Here is a 17,630-nt window from a genome sequence, read left to right as displayed (position 1 = left end):
AGCCTCTGTTAAATCAAGGTGGCAATTTTTGTTTTTATTCTTTTTTTGGTCAAATGAGTATGAACGACAACGGCTGGGATTATCAGGGAAATAGTTTACAATGTTATCCTGTTAGACTTTTAGCGTTTCTACCTGTTTCATTGACTGTTTCTCAATTCCGGTCCTCACGGCGCCTTGCCCTGCATGTTTTAGGTGTTTCCCTTTTGCCACACACCTGGACTGAACCTGTGGGTGATTAACAGGCTTCTGCAGCACTCAATGGTCATGCAATCATTTGAATCAGCTGTTCTGGAATAGAGGCACATCTAAAACATGCAGAGCAGGGGGGCCTGAGGACTGGATTTGAGAAAAACTGGAATAGGGTGTTAGCATTAGCACATCAGTTAACTGCTTGTCCGCCTCTCTTAAGGACGTACAGAACAGAGTGATAACAAGATACTACTAGCAATGAGACGCCACATTGTGCTTCTGAGCTTTGCTCTCCTCTCCTAATAACTGCTTTTGATATTGTGATACTTCAAAATTGGCTGCTACTGTTACACTTACATCTTGTCCTCTGACAAGATGGGCTGTGGGTACATTTTGTGATGTCTTTGCAAGCACCCCATAGATTTTTAGGAGGCTTAATGGGTCTGCATACCTCTCCCCAACATGCCAATAGGCTGTAAGATTGCTCCTTTTATGCACCGGCTCCTCAGTGAGCCTACGTTCTCAAAAGTGCAAGTTATCATGACCCCGCATCCTCTGAGCAGCTGCACGTTTGTCCTCCTCATCCTGATCAGTTAAAGTAGCACTTTAAGCTTTCATGTGACAGCTTGACAGACACATCCTGGATTCCAGTCTGCACCTTGAAAAAAAACCCCCCAAAAAAACCTGCAGAGATCCTGGATGTCTTCTCCGTCTCCCAGCAACCACTGTCGCACTTGGGTACAGTTAATGAGCATTCGCTGTTCTTGCTGCATCTTGTTTCCCAGAGATAACCCTCTGATTTTGGGACAAATACAGATGAGACCGGATATTTACACTGTCTGTTGTGGTTACCAATAATGCCACATTGACATCTGTATTGGTCCCGATATTGAAAACAATTCTAGATCGGGTATTGGAGAAAATGTGCCCTAACCATAACGGTGAATGAATTCAGTTGAAGTCTATGCTTTGTGCTCCAAATGCTTTATTTAATTTACAATATATTGAGAATTCCTAATTGCACTTGCTGAACTATTTGAAAGAAGGTTTTATTGCAATTTATTTTTTACATGTTTGACCAAGATAGTTAGCCTGTTGTTTTGTCAGTTTCAATTTCTTTATTATTTATTTGATATTGGCTGCTCTACTCGTGACTGCAGTGACTGAACAAATTAAAGTTGCGTTGTTTTCACATGCAGCTTCTGAAGCTATTGGTATATTTTAGCGTGCCTGTAAAAAGTGTGGAATTATCAACTAAATTTGTAATTCAGTATATTTATGTCTGTTTTTTTTTTTGAAAAGAAAAGTTTTAAGTCAATTCAGCAATGTTTTATTGGATCGGTATCGGACGATGCTAAACTTCAGATGTCTGTATCGGTATCAGAAGTGAAAAAAAGTGCACCCGTTGGCTTAATTTCAGAATAATGAGACCAATAGACACATTTTATTGTTCTCTTCAAAACTAGACATTTACACACACTAGAAGAAGCCATTATAGTGTCATACACAGTTAAATTAGCTATGTTGTTGTTTGCACCCGGATTGTGCGTCCTTTGTCTTCTCTTTTCCTTCGGCCTCACATGCCTTTGCGAAGTTTTGAGCACTAATCCTCCAAATAAAACTCTTTAGAGGTAGATTTGGAATGGTATGCATAATTTGTAGAATTTCCAACCTTTAATTAGTTTTTAATAAACAGTCCTTCAGAAAGTTTCACTTTTTGCTTTCATTTCTCTTCAAACATTTCCCCCTGGCTTTAATCATCACATGGACTTTGAGTCCTTTTTAGCTTCTGTCTGAAGCCATCTTTTTGAGCCTCGTTGTGCGGAACATGAAATATTCACTCATTGTGGCTCTTGGATGTTTTTGAGCGCGATGCAAAACATTAAATGTATACTCCTCCTCCCCGAGTCCAAAACCTAACTCCCTATGTGCTGGAGATGTGTTGAGATCAAAGAGGCTATTTCCATCTTAACTGATCTTCCTGTGTATCCGTGATGTTTTTTTAAATTATTTTTTTTACCCGTGCTGGATCTTGTAAACACTGTGGCAGACCTTTGGGAATTTCCACACATGACAAGGAAGTTGTTTCAGAAATTATTATGCAATATTGTTTGTCTTTGAAGAAAGTCGCTCTCCTTCCGGCGAACAAAAGACAGAACGAGAAAGGGGCGACATTAATCAGCGTTATTACATCAAGCGCTACTCGGAAAGCGTCAGAACTGTCTTATTAGATACGGGCCTCCTTTTGTATTTCATAACAAGATATATTTAGATCATGCTGGAAACTGCTGCTTAAGGCAGCAGTAACACATGAAGTGAGATGAATCCCTCTGGAGCGTGGCTGAAGACAATCTTTAGGTTAAACTCCTATTCAAGAGACTCGTTTTACCAATTAGACATCACGGATGGCTTACCTTTTTATCGTTTCATGGTACATTTCAGCGAGTTTGTGTCTATATATAAATCGAGTCTAGACTGCAGATGTAACAGGCAACCGCTTTGGTTTTCTACCTTCAAACTCTGGTGGTTGTATTAAAATTGTCTGCTGTTTGGTTTGCAAGACATTTCAGTTTTTTCGACACGTTGGCCTAGACGTCGGGATTTGAAAGGCGGTCTGTTGTCTTGGCTTGAACTTATTGACAAAGCAAGTGGATTCCGACGCAGCGAAAGTAAAAGCGGTTCCACGTTTTCACGCCCAGTTACTTTTGGAAGTCGCAAAGAAAATGTACATTTTCTGCTGCCATCAAGGTCCTGGGAGAGTTCTGGCTGGATAATTGAGAGCTCCACTAATTAGAAGCTCATTTAAATGAATTGGTCTTCTGACTTTATTTTGAATCTTTTTTTCAACTTTTAAACGGGTTTTCAAGTGTTTTCACAACACTGTCCTGTTGGAACACTAAGCTGTATACATTTTTTAATCAACCAGCTGTTGAATACATAGGGACTGCAACTATTAACAAAACACACTCTTAACATGATACCGTCACCACCATGCTTGACAATTGATCGTTTTGCTAAATTTGAAAACCTCCTCTTGCCTCCTCAAAATGTTCTTCCAAACATTGTTCCACTCTTCGGAAATAATAGTTCAAAACATCGTGTTAAGCCCAGATTTAAGTAGACATTAATATTGATTATGAGTGCATGTAGCCTTCTGATTGTTTGATTGATTATTTAATTTGTTTCAGTTGCTTAATTTACAAACTAATAGCTGGAAGATTTCACTACACAGTGCATTAATGATTTTTTACTTTCTTTTTAGCTTCAAGGTTTCCACCAGCAGGTGTTGAAATACAAATAGAAGAATCTGTTCTCTCAGATTAGCAGATTAGTAGTGTGATGAGTTCATGCGTAGAGAAGTGAAACAGTTTGACCAATTCTCACTCTCACAATTAATATTCTCCCGAATAAATCATTGTAAAAATCAGAAGTGTCGTTTTTCTTCAGCGACAGAGAAATGACAAATTTGATACAGCATGTCATATTCCAACAGATGTGCAATCAATCTGCTGCAGAGACTCTACTTGATATGGTTTTACTAAACAGAGTGAAGGGACTTTCCTGATTTCTGGTTTCCCTTCACCACCTGTCCCGTGCAAAAGTTTGAAAGAAAACATAACTAAAAAATGATTTTAAGACTCACTGAATGATTTTTTTTATAAACACAAAGTGACTCAAACTACATTATATGTACTGGCCTATTTTATCATATTAAAAAAAAAACAACAAACAGAAGACAAAGAAAATAAAAGATAAAACCAATATGTAACAAGATTTCATTTAATAAAAATGTGTTTATCGTAGAAGATTGAAACATTTGTTCCAGCTTTATGCCTGGAGGGCAAGCCTGAAAACTGGCTCTAAGTGACCTTTAACTTTTAAACTTTTTGGTGTTTATGGTCAGCTGACCAATAGGGGGGAAAAAATATGCAAACACACTGAAACTAGTAGCTTCCAGTAATAGCCTATGACAACCGAAAATGTGGCGTATTTTGCATGATGCAGAGACATTTCACAGTTAGCGGAGTGTCTCCAGAGAGTTTACAACAATAATGATGGCAGAAGCAGCTGCTCATTTGGAATTGATGAGGGCAAATTTGGCAGCTTGAAGGTGGCGCTTGTCTGGAATTGACAGCAGAGCTGATTAGGAACCTGATCTGCATTTTGTCATTTGTGGACAAAGAGAAAAAAAAAAAAGAAGAAGAAAAATAGCGCATCCCCTCACATCCTTTTTCCAAACTGTCATACAAACAAACAAACAAAATAAAGCTTTTTAGATACAGTCATAAATTTAGCTTTGCTCAGCAATCTTCATAGAGGTGTCCATTGAATGTACACATTTCCCCTCCCCTTCCTCTCTCCTCTCTTCAGCTTTATGTACGGGGAGCTCACCGACAAGGACACGACGGAAAAAGTCCGACTAACGTTTGAGAATTATGAGATGAACTCATTTGAAATCCTGATGTACAAGAAGAACAGTAAGTAGCGGTGGCGAATGCGAAGGAAGAGAGGAACGAGAGTCTCCTCTCCTTTGTAATGCAAATGCGCTCGGAGCTTGGAGCCGGAGTTCAAAGGCAGCCCAGAACATTTCGGCGTCTGTAGAAATGTGCTAATTGGCTTAAGAGCCAGACTGGAACTGAAAAACCTTCCAGAGGAGAATATGGTTCTGTTTGTTTCAACATGCAGGTGTGGACTGATACAATATTACAGTCCCTGTTATGTAATGGATAAAACTGTGATACAAAGGCTAACCGAGGCCCATTGTAAAACTGTGATGAATGAAAATAGTCTTTTAAGGTTTTTTTTTTATTGCTTTCATATAAAATCAGATAATAAATATTTCTTAATATAAATTTGAAATACTAACAAAATTACATGGATTTATTTTACAATTAAGAAATCTCTGGAATGAGTTGACTTAGATTAGTTTAAACTATTTTTAAAATATTTCCTGAATGAACCAAAGTGTCTTCTCCCAGGTTTGTTGTTTTATTAACTTTTTTTCCCCCTTTGATTTGACAAAACTATCACAAACACTTCACAAACCATCTATGTCTTACTTAATGGTTTAACTTGTGCAGATCTGATGTCACTTATTTGAAGAGAAACATTTTTCATGGCTAATTTATTTAACAATTTGATTGAAATGAATTAAACCCAAGACTATTAAAAAAACCCTTTTTTTAAAGTGTTTCCTAAGTCTGCATAATTATGAGAAGAAAAAGAAGTATTAAGTATATAAAAATTTTCAGAAATTGTCTTTGAAGATAAAAATGTAAGTTTCTATAAGTTGATCCAACCGGAGTTGTTTACCGTGATGATTCAACCACTCTACTCTTCATCTATAAATAATTGCCTTGATTTTATTATTTTAAATTAGCTTGATGTAAACGCAAATAGTTTGATTTTGAAATGTCTTTTCATTTTTAAAGTAAAAAAAAAAAACAAATTTGAAAAATTGTGACGTGAATCTCGCGGATTACAATTAGAAACAGCTGTTGTACGTAATCTTTAGAAAATTTGATTCAAAACTTTAATGAACTTTGAATTATAGATTATTGTAATGATAATATTTTTTTTGAAAATATTTTTTTCAACAAGTTGTGTTAATTTCCGTATTAGTAAAAAGGCCATTTCCTCCTAAAGAAAGCAGATGACGCAGCTAAACTTGTGTTCTGTGTCTTCAGGGACGCCGGTTTGGTTTTTTGTGAAGATTGCTCCCATTCGAAACGAGCAAGAGAAAGTGGTTCTGTTCCTCTGTACGTTCAGCGACATCACGGCCTTCAAGCAGCCCATTGAGGACGATTCTTCCAAAGGTTAGTCCCAACAGTTCACATTTGTTCAGCAATCAACTTCAGAATGACTTAAGCAAAAACAACAACAACAACACATTAACATTTATAACAAAACATTACTAACACAAACCTGAAATTATAATACCTGAAAAAATACCTGAAATTTAAACTGTCAGCTTCATCTTTGCTTTTGAACGTGAATAAAAACCCAATTTCACATTGGCTATTCTCTCTCTCTCTCACTGACGTGACGTTTCTCTTGGTTTTAATGCTAATATTTAACTACTGGCTAGCAAAGCAAGTTTTCCATGCTGTCCTGATAGCTTATTATATTCCGAAAGACGTAAAACTGCTATAATTGGTGCCTAAGGTTTTACAAAGACGGGGAAATATAAAACAGAAAATGAAAAGGAGTACATAAAATATGATAAGATAAATAGATGTACTCAAATTGAACCCTAAAAGAGAAAGTTTGAAATGATTAGAGTATATGTAGCTTGAATGTGGATCTGTAAACTGCACTAGAAATTTGGTGCAGCCTCCAGAGAGGCCAAATCACCGTTCGCTTTTAGTAATAATCTCAAAACATCAGGGGGAAACTGTAAAAGACGCAGACCTCCTAGAGGACTGGTAATGTTAATGAGAATAATATGCTAAATAAGATTGTGGCAAGGAACATAAAAAGCTTTAAAGGTTAGCCAAACATCTTCTGGGTAGCCTGGAGACGGACAGGGATCTGTTGCCTGGACGTGAAAATGGGGAAAATAAGAAGCTACTAATGCTTTGTACCGATTATTGGTGAGTAGGATTTCTGCAGTAAGAGGCTTTTCAAAGCAAGGACTCCTAGGACTTAAATACATGTTCTTGGAAACATGCAGTACCTAAGATCTGTTTGTGCAAACTCCAGGTTGGGGGAAGTTTGCCCGATTGACTCGAGCGCTAACAAGCAGCAGGGGAGTCTTACAGCAGCTACAACCTACAGTTCATAAAGGAGAGAATGTCCATAAGCATTCCCGCCTTGCTGAGGTAAGACCGGTTCAACCCTGAGGTGCAGCACATATTGTCAGCCAAGAGGGACAAATGTGTGTATTTTTCTCCAACGTCTTCCCTGTTGCGCCCTGCAGGTGCTGCAGCTTGGCTCTGACATCCTACCTCAGTACAAACAGGAGACCCCCAAGACCCCTCCTCACATCATCCTGCACTACTGCCTCTTTAAGACCACATGGGACTGGGTCATCCTCATCCTCACCTTTTACACGGCCATCATGGTGCCCTATAACGTCTCCTTCAAGACGAAGCAGAACAACGTGGCCTGGCTGGTGGTGGACAGCATCGTGGACGTCATCTTCCTGGTGGACATCGTCTTGAACTTTCACACCACCTTCGTGGGGCCCGCTGGCGAGGTCATCTCGGACCCCAAGCTGATCCGCATGAACTACCTGAAGACCTGGTTCGTGATCGACCTGCTCTCCTGCCTGCCCTATGATGTTATCAATGCCTTCGAGAACGTGGACGAGGTGAGTCCGCCGCCGCCCGAAGAGGTGCCGCTCAAAGGCCGAGTTCGTCAGGCGGCTCATTCGGTCGTCCTAGCGGAAAAGCTGCTGTTCTCTAAAGGATACCGTCAATTTAAATGCTTAAATTGACAGATTTTTAACTTTTTAATTCCGTATTAGGTCACGTTTAATCGTCAATTTACATTAGAACCATTCAGTTTGGACACTTTTGATTGGTTGAAGCGATGTCAGAATGAAGAGCATGCTCATTTATGAATTACCTAAATGTTTTTTCCATGGGGATGAGTGTTTGCTGAAGAGCCATCACAGGATGTTGAGATAATTGGCACATTTTAATTGGCAAAGTGGCATTTCTTTGTTAAACTAGGGCACACTCCAGAGCTCTGCGACACTGAAACCCGAAAACCATTAACGCCTTCTGACAAGCAGAGGAGGACTGACTCATTGAGAATGTAGTTTAAAGGCTTCCCCTCTTTTTTTTTATTGTAGTAGTGCTGAGCTCTACAGTTTTAGCTCCATTTGCTATTTTTATGATTTATTTCAGGTATAGTGAATGAGGGGGTTTCTGAATATCTGGCTCCTTTTTTTTTTATTATCCCATTTTTCTCTTGGAGAAAAGAGTCCCATAAAGTTTATATCACTCTCCAGAATTATAGGCAATGCTTTTTAGAGCAAAGCCTTAGAATTAAATTGATCTTTTATCGCAGTAGCATAATTTAACACAGACTTTCTTTTCTTTTTTTAAAAGAATGCTTTGTCCCGTACACGTCGACAGCATCCCTAATGTCTTTAGGAAAGCGTTAACTCAACATTTATGGTGTTTTACAGAGAAAACAAGGAAAATTTGAGCGTTCTTTGCAAAATCTCAATCATCAAGAGTACTGGGTTTTTGCTTTAGCTCACTCCACACATTTTATTTTTGATTCACATCTGGAAAGGAGCAGTGACGTGCGGTCAGGGGAGGCAGGTGAGGCAGTGCCTCACCAGCCATCATGGAAAGAAACAAAATATATAATCATAAAGTAATTTAAATTGTTATATTCATCCGGTGGTTTGTACTAAAAAATATTTATTTTTCATGTAGCTTCACCAATTTCGATTTTTATTTGTTCAAAATCGCTGAATTTTCTTATTTTCCCATTCAAATGCTTGGAAGCGATGCCGGTGAGGCAGCAGCGAGCTCTGCCTCACCTTGGATTGCGCAACCCCTGGCTCTGCGCTGGCTGCTAAGCGGAGAGAGCATGTTGCTGTACGGCGTCAATAAAATGGTTTAAACAAATTTAATATGTGAACTTATTTCCAATAATTTAGCTTATGTATATAATGTACAGTGCTTTTTGTCACCAACTGTGTTTGTGTAACGTGTTTCGTGTAATGAGCGATTATAAACGGCAGAGAACAGGTTCGAGGTGAGGCAGGCAGTTCTCTTGCCTCATGGCAGGGGGCGCTCAAGATCCCAGACGTTCGTCTTGTTCACTCCTCAACTGCCGAGTAAGTGACAGCGAGCTAGGCTAAACGATTCGGGAAGCAAGTCAAGTGCTATAAGTAAAGGTAAGACAGTAATAACATTTATTTTGTTTTGTTTTTTAAGGAAATGTGTGTTTTGTGAGCTACAGTTTGTATGTGTAAGGATGCAGAAGTGAAACATAACCTGTAAACTGCTGTCAATCTATGCATCTATTTGCAAATCTGATTCTGATGACGTCAGTGCCTCACCAGCTATGAACCTCACCGCACGTCACTGGAAAGGAGGCTGATTTTGTGTTTGACAAAGGAGATCTGTTTATTTGGTCAAATCTAATGATGCATTATTTGTTGGGTTTTTTTTTTGGTGGAGGCTGCTGGGTTATCTACTTCAAAGAATTCACGACCTCGTGCACTCTGATGAAAATCCCTGGGTCTGGAAGAGAAACAGGCCCACAGCATCATTGATCATTTTAATGATTTCTCTGACTATAAGTGAAAGATCAGATGAGCAGCCAGAAACAGTTGGGTTCAATACAATACCAGTGTGTTTTAAAAAAGTCAGCAGAGAGCAAAGTCTGTATAATACTTTTTATTCCCTTACATACAAATGCATTAGGAATACTACGCAGTGCACATCCTGTTCCCAGGAAAAACAGAATGAAATATTTATCTAAATTTATATCCCTCTGCAGACAGTCAGGAAAGACTCTGTCTGATTATTTTATTTTTATTTTGTTTGTAAATAGAAAACATTCATTGTAATATAATCTAGAAAATAACCACTGTTTCTCTCTGGCATCCTGGGTATCCTTAAATCCATTCAAAGTGTAGTGTAGTTTTCGGTTTTCTTCTACCGCTTTTTTGTTTTGCTTTCCATCTTAAAGCATCTGAGAACATTTAGGCTGAGAAACTCGTCATTTCCTACACGTATATTTCCCCCCGGCCAATCGATTGCTTGTGAAAGTGCTGGGTTCTTCTGGTTCAGGCCTGCAATGACCCATTTTACACCGATTTGCAGAGGGGAATTCTCTATAGCGAACATGCACAGCACTGGCCACCTTCACCCATCAACAGACATGACACTGCTGATTTTTATTGTTCAAGTTGCTTTCTAACATATTCTGTGTGTCATCTTGTGTTTGTGTTTTAATGCTTTTCTATGACACGTGGTCATCTGTGCTTATACATAAAGTTGGCTTAAATAAGAGCCACCTGTTTGACACCTGCTTTTCCACAGAATGAACCACGTCACTGATCAGACTGTTATTTTAAGCGTCCTGTCTGCACCTTGCTTATAATGATTCTCTCACATTGACTTAGCATCAGCTAGCTGTTGCTAACATATTTCAATGTGTTGGCATCAGCTAGCTGTAGAGTTTTTTATTACTCCACTAGTTACTTCTGATTTGCTGCCAAAATTGGAGATTGAACTGATTTGTGATGTTGGACTGCTATTGTTTCGAACACTTTTAATCATTCCCAATAAGTCAACACATACTGATTCTTTTATTTTGAAGAACAGCTTTAGCACAAAGATTCTTCTTCTTTAGATTTTAACGGCAGCTTGCATCCATTATTGTTGCACTACTGCCATCTGTTGGACCCTACTACTTATTCCTCAAATTCTCCCAATGAGCCCAGTATTTTTCAAAAAACGAAAAATCTTCTCCTTCCCCTCATTACTATTTAACTGATCAACCACATTCTCAAATTTCAATTCCCTATTAAAACCTAATTCTGTTTTTAGTAATCTTCTTTGATTTAGCGCAAGTATTTCTGTGTCACGTCATATTTATACCCCAGGAAACCGTGAAGACGACGATTACTAATGAAAAGTTCCTAGACGCTGGGAATTAACGGGCACCAGTCATTTTCACTTTGTTTGAAACAATTATACTTATCCTACTGCAATAAAAGATCATTTTTTTTGCACACCACTCTTTCTGTTTGTATCATTTGATGTCAGTGAAGAAGATAAAATAAATAGTTTAAACCCCCTTCATGGAGCCAGGAGAACGATTGATCAAGATCAGTTTGGAAAACCTATTGGACAGATGAAAATGGCGGTGGTTTAACAGTAGTCCAGAAGGAGATGCATTGCCTACGTTTAATTCGATTCACATTGATTAGACGCAGCTCTGCGGTGTAACATTTGTCACTTTTCATTGTGGACCATTGTGTGCTTGTGTCCCTCAAAGTTCTTAAACGTGTCACGGTTCCATCGTTCATGTGTGTTATTGTGTCAGTGTGAACTGCTGCAATAGCATTTAATGTCTCCGTGTGTCGGACAGAGTCGAGCTCTGGGTTACAGCTCTTGGGGACTATAAGGTTGCTCACGGAGTCTGAGGTAACGTGAAAATCGGCACTAAATCTTTAAAACAGGGCCTCGGGTGTGGACAGACCGCATTGATCTGTTTCTGCAAGTCCAGCATTTTGGTCCTTTTGGGATCATTCAAGGCTGCAGCATCCGAAATGCTGACAAGTTCAAGTGTGGCAGAAATGTTCAGAGGAAAAGCGAGAGCACTTTTATGGCTTCAGAAGATGCTGTTTGGGGTTATTGTAACTTTTTTGATTCGCTGAGAAAAGCAAAAGTTTTAATAGCATTAGAAATGAAGTTGTCAAAAAAAAATCTGAGCAATGGTTATGTGATATAATTAAGGCAGCTAATTTGGAAACTTTGATTAAAACTGCTTCCCGTTGCTTTTAGTGTAAAAGAACAATGTTGAAATAACAAAAGTAATTTCTTGTTTTAGTCTCTGAAATGAAGTCAAATAAATATAATTTTGTGACATTTCTATGCAGATTGTTGGATTTTCTTTAAGATTATTGAATGTATAATTAAAACCAAGAAAATTAAATAAAGAAAAAGTCACCAAATTGGCAACAAAAGCAATAAGACAGGAAATGGACCTAAAGAGTGAGAAAATAAATCAGTGAAAGGAATAAACATTTGAACATTTCTGGACAGAATATTAAATGTTTTTAGGAAGGTTTTCAAACCTGTGCTGACTCCATAAATATTAGAAAAGAAAATGTTATGCTTTTCTTTAATCATTTGCCTGGATTTCATAAAAATACTGATTCACTGGGTTTTAATATAAAAAAATTGGATTTTAAAGATGTAAAAAGTTTAAGACTTTTGGTTCTCCATGTTTTTTTTTTTTTACAGTTTAACTGAGAGGTGTGCTCAGAAACACATTTCTAAGATTTTCCTCCCACTTTCTGCCTCCAACAACTCAGTGAATCCAGTAAGTTTTATATTGGCTGAAGGCGGTCGTGCTGCTGCTGCAGGCCTAATGACTGGCATGAATAACTTTGATGGCTGTTCCTCCCCAGCAGGTCTCCATTAAAGAAAGGGTGGGTGATGATTAAAGTTATTCATGGCGGTTTCTAAGTTATTCTTGTTCTGCGCATGCCTTCGTCACACTGTGCACTCTGATCAGTTTCATTTTTGATTGTTGAATTTCTTTTTTTTTCCTGTGTATTTGTTGCTTATCAGTAATTAAGTATTCTTTCTCATGTTCCTCGCTTTTGTTTCTTCTTTTTCATCCCAACGCCCCCTTCACATTCTGTTTGCATGGCGTCACCCTCTTCCTCTTCTGCCTGTGTTCATGCATGGGACGTGATGGGAAGAATTGGAACCACCGAGCTGTCACCCAAGTAGGCTTCAGTTTGATTAGAATACGATAATGCACAGTTTTGGGTTTTTACTTCACTCATGCATACTTAACAAACAGTTTAGATAAACTTCTTCATTAGGCTTCAGTAATGGCATACGTTGCACAATTTGTGGCAAACCTGAGCTTGGCTGCATCCTATTAATGGCTGTCAAAGCCAATCGAGTCACAAGACTTTCTTTTTTTTTTATGTCAAGTTTAATTTTTAATTGCATTATAAGAGCTATGGGAATAAGTCTTTATATCAGCGATTTTGGATTACTTATGACAAAGCTATAGTAATTAATTTTACTCATTCCAGTATTAAAGTTGCAGATGTTACTTCAGACCACAGTTTCGTGAAACGGAGTTGAAAGTCATCTGAAGGCTTTTCTTTCCTTCCTGCCTCACAGGGTTGAACCTAACTACAAACTTGAATGTATTCCATTTGGGTTTTAGTTGATAGAATAAAACAAAAATAGTGCATATTTGTGAAGCTGAAGAAAAATGATGCGTCTTCTGCATTTTTTTTTAACAATATTGCATTTGGATTCAGTTCCACGAGTCAATTCTTTCAATGCATTTACAACTATGGATCCACTTCGCAGTCTAGAGAATTTATTTATTTTTTCTCCCCTCCAGGGGGTCTTTTGTGGGCTCTAGTGTCCCTTATATGAAAGTAGACTGACAGGAAAGGGGGAAGGCATGCAGCAAATGTCGCCTGGTCCGGGAATTGAACCCGCAACGGCCGCATCGAGGACTCAAGGCCTCCAAATGCAGGTCGCGCTAACCCCTACGCCACCACAACACGCCCAGTCTAGAGAATTTTACCTGTATTTATGTTTTTGCAAAAGTGCTCAAGTTCAGTCCGAACCATGCGATTGTAACGCATGTGTGTGTGTTTAGGCTTCTGAGGCTGCATCAAGTGCTTTGGCAGCCAGGTTTTCTTTCAGGATTAGCCTGCTATCCATCTTCCTATCAACTCTGATCAGCATCCATGTTCCTGCTGAATAAAGCATCTTCACAGCAGGATGATTTCAGAGTGATGTGTAAAAATTTGTTTTCTGCCGCAAGGGTCATTTTGAATGGAAACCAAGAAGTTCATTTTTCTTCTCATCTGACTAAAAGCACCATCTTCCACATGTTTGCTGCCCTCATTAGATGAGTTCAACGAGACTCTTACTGTTTTTTTTTTATGCCATGCTTGCATAAAGACCAGATTTGTGAAGTTCAGAACTAATAGTTGTTCTGTCAAGCAGGGGTCTCAAACTCCAGGCCTTGAGGGCCGCAGTCCTGCAGTTTTTAGATGTGCCACAGGTACAAAACACTGGAATGAAATTACTTAATGACCTCCTCCTTGTGTAGATCAGTTCTCCAGAGCCTTAATGACCTAATTATTCTTTTCAGGTGTGGGGCAGCAGAGGCACATCTAAAAGTTGCAGGACTGCGGCCCTCGAGGACTGGAGTTTGAGACCCCTGGTCAACAGATTGTCTCACCTGAGCATTAGATCTCTACAACTCCTCCAGAGTTACCACAGACCTCTTCCCTGCTTCTCTGATTAAATGAACAAACCTGTGTTGATAGATTAGCACCTGATTTGACTGGTGTGTTTATTGATCTTCATGACAAACCTATATGGTATGACCAGAACAACTGAGTTAGTATTGTATTACCAATTAACTCTGTTTATTAATTAAACTGAAGGCCATTGGTTGCACTGAATTCTGTTTAGGAGTACAAAAGTTAAAGGGTCTGAATACAAATGCACACCAAAAAGATTTGAAAACCAGATGTTATTTTCCTTCTGCTTCACAACTATACATTGTGTTGGTCTGTCACATAAAATATCCATATAAGAAATTGGAGTTGTGGTTGTAAAGTGACAACATGTGAGAAAGTTAAAGGTATGTCAATAGTTTCGTAAGGTAATTTATATTTAATATGATGTGATAAGTAGCGAGAGGTCAAACGTCAATAGGAAATAAAAGACCAATAAAACTTTCTCCAGCAAGGAAGTACAGCAGGCTGAAGGCTGCAAAAGGCCAAATACCAGAAAATCGACAATAAATAAGCAAGTCATAAGTTCAAAGCAGTTTGAATCTCAGCAGGGGCTGATGAGACACAGGTGGAAACAATAAATATAATCACAGGGACAGAAAAGTGTAGGAAAAATTCCAGATATAAAATCCAATGGCAGACTGCTGAAATAAAACAGAACTCGTAAGATAAACAAGGCACAGAGGGGCCTAATGAATTGAAAAAGACACACTTTCTGAGACCCTAACGTTTGCACTTCATGACAAGTGAAGCGAATAGCACCAGAAAAAGAGATGGCATCGCTTTGTGGGTGGAAATGCCATCAGAGAAAAAAAACTGCTGATACTAAGCAGCATATAGAGCTTAGCAGTTGGTCTATCAAATTGTATCTTATTTACTTATGAGCTTTACTATGATTTGTTGTTCATTATGAAATCCAATTACTCTTTTACAGAGTAATATCAAGTTTATTTTTTGTCCTTTACTGCAGCAGTTCAGGTGTACCAGTAGCAAAGTGCCAGACATTGGAAGCACACAAACACGTGGAAAACTAAGCAAAAGTAACAAAAAGAGATGCTGAAAAAGAGACTGAAAAGTAATTTCAAATATACAAAATGAAAAAAAAAACAGTGCTCATGAAAATAGTGCAGATTCTTAATTTAGTGCAAATAAATTAGCTAATTTAAAAACTGTTTAAACTGATTTTGTTTATAGTCTGTTTGCAAAAATATGGAAACCTCTGAAAAGAAATAAAGATATTTAAAAATGAAGTGAAATCAAAAATTGTCAAGAGAAGTAGTTTCTGTAATGAGCTTGGCAGATGCGCAGATTCACCAGGTGTTTGCTAATTGCTGCCGCCGCCGGTTGGTGGAGCTGAGTGGGTGAGGTGTGGGGTAAGGGCGCTCTGTGGGGCCCAAGCTCGGCTGGTGACTGCAGCTCCAAGGAGAAACTTGAGGGAGCAAGCATTTAAGCACCCTGAAAGAATTAAAGCAACATGGCAGTTGCTTTGAATATATATATTTTTATGAGGGAATAACATATAAGGCTAAAAAAAGTTGTCTTTTTTTCATAATACACCTGCTTTAAAAACTTGTTAGTTTAAATAAGTATAAAATACACCCCCGATAGAATAAAATGTTGTCTGTCTGTAGTGACTTTAAGTTAAAGTGTTTGGTAAAAGCTTAATAATTGACCTTAGCTAGCATTAGCCCTATGCTAGCTTGCTATTCTAAGTAACCAAACACGTTTTCTGCTGTGTACTAAATTCAATTCCACAACCCATTCACTTTAACATTATTACACAGCAACATTTCACCATCTTATAATTTCTTTATTCAGCCTGTGAAAGAGGCTCAACAAAGTCTCATGAGGTCATTGTGTATCTTAAAATGGCTGTGTGAAGTACGATGAGGCTCTTTCTATTGTCTTTGTTGGCCCAAAAAACTGGCTAGACGTTTCTTTGAAACTGCCCAACTTCTGTCCCAACAGTACAAACTCTGCATTTGGGTTGAATAAATACCGCAGCTGTCTTGTTTGTAGCGAATCATCCTCTAAGTCGAGCAAAAGAAAATGACCTGGAAGATGACAAAGTGACAAAGTTTCAGGAAAAGAAAAAAAATAAAAACACATACAAACAGATGATGCTGCAGAGGAGCAACTAATTAGATTATTCTGAACAGGATGTGAATAAATTATGAGAAACTTGTGGAAACTTCTTTCCATAATTGGATATGCCCCAAGGTCTTTGTGGTGCATAGCTGCTGTAATGCTCTTTCTGGTTTATCTGAGTGCTGTGAATCATCTATTTTTTCACCACAAAGTGATAAGTTAACAATTTAATCCTCACATTTGACACAAAGGAGATGTATTATGTAAAACATTGGTAGAGGTGTCAAATGCGTAACTTTTATTCTCATTACAAAAGATTTATCAACTTCGACCGAATAAACATGCTCCTTTTCATTAAAATATGAGGAGGGGATCAGAAACAAGCATCTGGATGCATCAGTAAAAAACAGATTGCAATACACTGTTTATAAAGACACATGGCATTTTTTTTCTCGCTGTCTGACATTTAAGTTGCAGTATATAACTTTTATAAAGAATGTTTTTTTAACGTATTTTTTAAAGTTGTTATATCCTGACAGCATAGTATGAGACAGATAAATTATGAAAAAATAACGCTCCTCTGCCATCTCCATGTGGTCCCACTGCCATCTGCAGAAATACACTGCTCTGTCAGAAACAACCAATCAGAGCCAGGAAGAGATGCTTAGTGCTGTCAATCACTCTCATGTACGTTCTTTAAATCAGACAAATGTTATCATGTTTTAGGTCAGGATCATCAAAATCATTTTTATTTGCTAAAAGCCAGAATAAATAATGAGAAGAATTTTTTGAACAATTTTTAGTATCATCTTAAAATTCTGAATTTACAAACACTTAGCTTACTGTCCATTTAAACAAACAGGGAGAACTCTTAATAGGTTCATAAACAACAGCTGAGTTAAATGGAGGCACAACTTTGGATGTATTTCAATGCAAGGCCTCAAACACACTCCTTCTATGACATCATGGGAATATAAAAAAAATAATTCAGGCAAGTTTTCAAAAACAGAGTTGTGGACCTCTTCAAGTCCAAAGCTTCCACTTTTATCTGTTCACACAATTATATGCAAGAAGAGTCTCAGTGTGGGAATGTCTAACTACCATACTGTTCAGGACGACCCACACACAAGCAAAATGCCTTTTTAAGATGCCGATTGAAGCTGGTAAGAGAGAGCAATTATCCACGCTAAAACAAATCCATGTATTGGGCTAAAAGGCCACTCAGGGAGAAAGAAGCTATTATTACAATAATAACATAAATAGCAAGATTGCATCTCGTAAGCAAACTTGGAGACAAAGACCACAACTTTTGGAGACACGTCCTCTGGTCTATGAAACTAAAATTAAAGTGTTTGCCCATAAA

General features: G+C 38.2%; 1 protein-coding gene across 1 annotated transcript in view; it reads left to right on the top strand.

Annotated features, from left to right (window-relative positions):
- Nucleotides 1-17,630, top strand: part of kcnh1a (potassium voltage-gated channel, subfamily H (eag-related), member 1a) — a 73,908-nt gene that overhangs the window by 14,962 nt on the left and 41,316 nt on the right. The window contains exons 3-6 of the mRNA XM_032552923.1: nt 4,561-4,667; nt 5,877-6,005; nt 6,892-7,010; nt 7,109-7,501. Of these exons, the coding sequence (XP_032408814.1) occupies nt 4,561-4,667; nt 5,877-6,005; nt 6,892-7,010; nt 7,109-7,501 (748 nt within the window). The remainder of the gene's footprint in view (nt 1-4,560; nt 4,668-5,876; nt 6,006-6,891; nt 7,011-7,108; nt 7,502-17,630) is intronic.

Source organism: Xiphophorus hellerii, chromosome 22 (genome assembly GCF_003331165.1).
Source record: "Xiphophorus hellerii strain 12219 chromosome 22, Xiphophorus_hellerii-4.1, whole genome shotgun sequence".
NCBI lineage: Eukaryota > Metazoa > Chordata > Actinopteri > Cyprinodontiformes > Poeciliidae > Xiphophorus > Xiphophorus hellerii.
This window is presented reverse-complemented; position numbering and strand designations above follow the sequence as displayed.